Source organism: Lycorma delicatula, chromosome 12 (assembly GCF_047948215.1).
Source record: "Lycorma delicatula isolate Av1 chromosome 12, ASM4794821v1, whole genome shotgun sequence".
In the NCBI taxonomy this organism is placed as follows: Eukaryota; Metazoa; Arthropoda; class Insecta; order Hemiptera; family Fulgoridae; genus Lycorma; species Lycorma delicatula.
The window spans coordinates 40,899,280-40,905,279 of NC_134466.1; the positions used below are offsets into that span (position 1 = coordinate 40,899,280).

Here is a 6,000-nt window from a genome sequence, read left to right on the forward strand (position 1 = left end):
CAGGGATCATCTTCCTGGTCCAGGCACCCTTATTGCCTACCTGCTATCTTTCTTGCCACATGCGAGTGATATTAAACCTCACCTCCCCTTTAGAGGTTCCTGTAAATCTTTGGCCTCATTCTATAATTAATAGGTCTACAGGAGGAACTCCTGCCAAGACACATACTGCTTCATAGGATATCATACGATATCTTGCAATAACACCAAGTAGCCATCTACACCATCTAACACCATCTTCTACGTATTTTGATGAGCCTAGCCAGACTCCTCTTGATGTTAATTGTGTTCGTCAATGCAGGTGCCGCATACAACAACATAGACGATATTGCTGTCATAATTATCTGCCATTTGGAGGCTCTTGGGGCTCAATCTGCTCAACTTCACCAAGGTGTTCTCGGCTGTTCCGCAAATTCTGACTACGTGCTCAGGTGTCAAAAAACACCTGTCAAAGGTAACAGGTATCTGACCATAGCCGTCTTCTGTATCAGTTGGTTACCAACCTCGAACCTAATAGGCCGCACCTTATGCCTACCAGTTAATAATATGTACTGGCATTTTTCAAACGACAGCACAAGACCATTTTGCCTTGGCCATTAGTCAATGGACTGTACGGCCTCGTTTCCTCTTGCACTAACTTTGTCCTCATATCTGCCTGCAACCATCACCACCAAATCATCACAATATACAGTATGATAAAATTACTCATTTTTCAAGTATGTTAACCAACAAATCATTCCAAACTTTCTGATCCATTAGTTGATCACATCTGTCTACATCAGTGCAATTGTAGCAATCAAAATGTTAAGAAATAAGCAATCTATTAAAGCTAATAATCTTATAATTTTTACACCACCTAATAATAAACATCATTTTATGGTAATCAATGAATTAATTTAAAATGCATTATTTGGATAATTTTTTTGTTTTATTATTAATTATATGTAATTTTCAAATCTGAAAGAATGTATAAAGTTGATGTATGAAGGTTGATGTATAAAGGTTTTGTAACTTTTATCAGAACTAAATAAATATTTATAATAATTATTATGATTATAATTTTTATTTTTTCCGATTAGTTTTAGGGAAAGAAGAGAACTTCACAGTTTTACTGGTGATATTGTTGAAGGATGCTCATTAGATGTAAATACTTTAGTAGTCGGATGTGGAGCAACTGATACAATGGAATTTAGATCTGACTGTGATAATTCAAATAAACCAAGAGTAACTTCTGGTAAACAATTATAATATATTTATTATTCTTTAAAACAATCACTTTTTTTGATAATATTTTATTCTTATCTAATTAATTAAATATAATTCATTGTCTTTTTTTGTACCCTTATTCTTGTAATTTAAATGTTTTATTCTTCTTTTTTTTCAAAGTTAATTTTAAATATATTTTCCTTGTGCAATATACTTTTTTTTCACCATGATTATGATCTTCATGAAGTAATCTTTGCTGATAAAATTTAAATTTCATTTCCTTTAGAAACTTTCATAAACTCGTTCCAGATATATCTAACTTTTTTCCTGTTTAGCCTCCAGGAATCACCATCAGGTATTACTTCACAGGATGAATGAGGATGATATGTATGAGTGTATGTGAAGTGTATTCTTGTACAATCTCAGGTTGACCATTTCTGAGATGTGTGGTTAATTGAAACCCAACAACCAAAGAACACCAATATCCATGATCTAATACTAGATTGTGAAATTTTTACAGTATTGTACAGTGTTTTACGAGATACACAATCTTATGAATAATGATTGTTAATAGCATCTCATCTTTGTTGCTGTTCATTAGTGCAGAAAAAAACAGAAATTAGAATATATTGTAATTACTAAATGTTTATATTACTTGAAAATTAAACATACATTATGACAAAATTTATATTGCTGTGGCTACCAAATAACAAAAGGAAAAAATTGACTGCTGTTACTATTCAGGATTTTTTGAATTTGTGAGAGAGATGAAACTTTTTGAAAAATATTGTTAACAGTTAAAGAAGCTTCAAACAACAGTACCTGAAGAAGAAAGAGAGAGAAAATGAAGTATGGAAATTGAAAAAGAAAGATCCAGAAGAATCAACAAAGAAATCCTTTCAAGAAAGAATTTACAGAAATTATGCTTTGAATTTTCAGAAATTATAATTTCATAGCTGTTGCTATAGATAACCCCAGGCCTGGAGGAATAAATACTGCTGAAGGCCACCAAACTTCAGTTCAGTACAGTATTAAATAGGAGTAGGGTTTACCATAAATGCAAGGACAATATACGGGAGCATTCAGAGTAAGAGTGCAGTAAAAAATGAGCAAAAAGTGCATCATAAGTATTTGTTTTAGGATACTATTGCTGATTAGGCATGAGAAGCTATTTGGTGAGTTTGCTGTGATCAGGGGACAAAGTATTAACCCACCAGGTTGATCTAGTAGTTAAATTCATCATCGCAAATTAGCTAATTTCAAAGTCAAGAGTTCTAAGGTTCAAATCCTAGTAAAGGCAGTTTCTTTTATGTGGATTTGAATACTAGATTGTCATACCGATGTGTTTTGGTGATTGGGTTTCAATTAACACGTCTCAGGAATGGTCGACCTGAGACTGTACAAGATTACACATCATTCATACACATCCTCCTCTGAAGCAATACCTTATGGTGGTTGTGGAGGCCAAACAGAAAAAAGAGAGGGGACAAAGTATTATTGATTAACAAAGGTGTAAGCTAGCTTCTTTTTGTAAACATTAAAAGTAAATAATTTTTGCATACAGTGAATTGTTGACTTTGTGATAGTTATTATCTTACTTGTTATTGCAATAAAATTGCTTTTAACTTTATATTAATTTCTTTACCTATTTAAAGAATATATTAAAACTAGAACTGTATTTTGCAATTTACAATTGACTTATTTTATAAACTGTCAAGTTATTTAAAGGTAAATAAATGGTACTTGTAAAAATTTTATATCTGCTATATCTCAATATCCTTGTCGAATTATGAGCACATGATAATATTGATAAAGATTATGAAATGTGGGTAATTAGTTATGATGTAAAAGCCAAAACACAATCATCGTAATATTTTAGAGCAGTCATCATGATGACCAAATAAGAATATAATACCAAAAAATATGTCATTTTCAAAATTAATTTTAGAAAACAGAAGAAGAAAAAATTTAAATTACAAGGGGAAAGTAAAAAAAGAAAATGAATTATATTTGAAAAATACTATGAAGAGTTTGAACTATGATAAAACTATAAAAAATTATCTATTTTAATTTGATGAATATTTATATAAATTGCTAAATTCTTTCACATGTGAAAGAATTTTTGAAAACATAAGCAGTAACTGATATTATTTTATTTATTATAATCATTAAATACTACTAGAATGCTACATTACAAATTCATTAATTACTAAATCACTGTCATCTTCATTTTTATTGTTATTTTATGATAGACGATAAAATAAAATTACTAACCAAACATATTACTAATATTTAAATGTTATTTACAGTGTATACATGTCATGGTGGCTGGTCTGAAAACAATACACATTTTCTCATAACGACTCCACTAAGTCGCAGTTCAAGAGGTGCAAGGAGATACTGTTTTGTATATGAATCAAACACAGCTACAACAATTCGTTTCTCAACAAGTTCAGATACATGTATGAGAGATATTTCATCTGGCTCTGGTAGTGTGTTAGCCTTCAACATAACTAGCCTAGGTAAATTGTTAAATTTTTTTTTTTATAAAAGTTCAATATAAATTTACAAAAATTAAAATTTTTTAACACTTTTTATGATTACTGAAATATTATTCTACATTACATGAAGCACAAATTAACAACATGAATCATCACAACACTGTATTTGATTTACTTCTTTTCAAATTTATCACACACTTTGAATTTTTTTATGTAAATAGTGTTTATAGGCAATGGTATTATGGTCAAAGATGGGATATCATTTTTTCAACATTAATTTTTCAAAAAAGATTCGCCCTAATGAAGAGAAATAAAGAAGATATGAAATCAAGATAAAAAGTACATATTAGATAGACTATTTTTTTAAATTCTAAAAAACTGCTTCTCAAAAATAAAAGCATACTTTAAATCTATAAATCACATCAAAAGATCTCTAATAACCACTGGTAGGTAAATGATAATACATTTTCTACGGCCTACAGAGCAATATGTGGTTTGCAAAAGATTAGTCTGTTATCTGCATAATATTAAGGGACAGTTGACATTGCACTCTTCAAGTTTGATCCTGAGATCAAAAATTCAAAATTAATAAAAATGCTTTACATAAATCAAGTAAACACAAAATAACATTTAAAATTAAAAATTTATGATTAAAAAAAAAAATCAAAACAAACAGGAATTCTTGAAGTTGATCTCCACTAATAAAAGAGAAATACTTTTTTTTTTGAAAATGTTTGTAGTTTAAGTTTGCTTTTTAATATGTAATTATGACGTGATTAAATTTAAATTAAATTACAATGTATCCAATAAACTGGTGTTTATCTGTGTTTTGAATAATTTTATTGGCGTTTCTAATGAGCTGAAATTGTAATTAGTGTGTCTTTAACATCAGTTCTTTCACTTTTGACTTTAATTTTATTAATCACCTGATTGACAACTATAATTACTGGTTCATTATTGTCAATAACCAAAAACATTTAGCAAGAGTTAGTATTACATTTAGTTCTCAAATTCAACTTTTAATTGGTTAAAATTATTAATGTAAGCTAAAAAGAAAAAAATTGAAAAAAAAAATTTGACTATAAAAAATTCCATGTCAGATGGGTGCCAAAGGTGTTACTTATAGGGTATCCCCCTATAAGTAACACATTCTCTTTGTTAAATTACTGGAATTAAATCACTGAATATAAATACCATAAATCTTAGAGAAAGTAAATCTGATTTAACTACTTTCAACTGCGAAATAACTTATAATAAACACTAAACTCAACAGGGAAAAAATGATTATGATAGTTTATAATTAATATTTCATGCACTTCAAAATATGTGTGTGTTTGTGTATATGTATATGTGTATGTGTGTGTATATATATATATATATATATATATATATATGTGTGTATGTGTGTTGTGTGTGTGTGTGTGTGTGTGTGTGTGTGTGTGTGTGTGTGTGTGTGTGTGTGTGTGTGTGTGTGTGTGTGTGTGTGTGTGTGTATATATATATATATATATTCAGATACTAATTACTATAAATTTATCATTATGTCATGATGATTACATTTTTATTTGTTTAGTATAAGAGGTTGAGTGCTACACCGTATTTTCATGTATTTGCCAACCATGCCATTTTTTGATTATAAATAGCCCAAAAAACACAATAATAATACTTTACATATTTCTGATTAATGTTACTTTACAATAAATTCAAATATTTAAAAAAACATTCAGAAGAAATAACCCAAAAATTTTTTTTTTGAATAATCAGTCTTGGATTTGTTCCCCGAGAGATAAATATGTCTCTCATTTCTATTAAAAAATAACTCAACCTGTTATTTTTTAACAGGTTGAGTTAATTTTTTAACTCAACCTGTTAAAAAATTAATAAGTATTACTAATCTATTTTGTTTTTTTATTTACAGGTCAATGTACAGAAACTAACAGTTCACATCACATAACACCTAATGTAACATACATATTAATACTGTTAGGTATACTAATGTTTACATTATTTAAAAGAGATCATCACAGTGTAACTCTTCTGGATCATAATTTACCGGTCAGGTGATTTTAATACAGGTTTTAATTAGGCATAAATATTAAATAAATTATTAATTTACATTATATTATAAATAAAATGTATAATTATTATAACAGATTAAAATTAATATTATTATATTTTAGAATTATTTATAACAATAATAATGTTCATATTTTAAACCCCACATAATGAGCAGTAAAATAATGTGTTACTGATCGTTATTTTTAAAGATAATGTATTAAAGGATTTGATCCTTTTA

The 6,000-nt window shown here is 28.4% G+C and overlaps 1 protein-coding gene across 1 annotated transcript in view; it reads left to right on the top strand.

Annotated features, from left to right (window-relative positions):
* Nucleotides 1-5,786, top strand: part of LOC142332966 (uncharacterized) — a 233,063-nt gene extending 227,277 nt beyond the window's left edge. Inside the window, exons 11-13 of the mRNA XM_075379689.1 lie at nt 1,077-1,231; nt 3,513-3,725; nt 5,623-5,786. Coding sequence (XP_075235804.1) covers nt 1,077-1,231; nt 3,513-3,725; nt 5,623-5,768 — 514 coding nt within the window. The 3' untranslated portion in view covers nt 5,769-5,786. The remainder of the gene's footprint in view (nt 1-1,076; nt 1,232-3,512; nt 3,726-5,622) is intronic.
* The last annotated feature ends 214 nt before the right edge of the window (nt 5,787-6,000 follow it).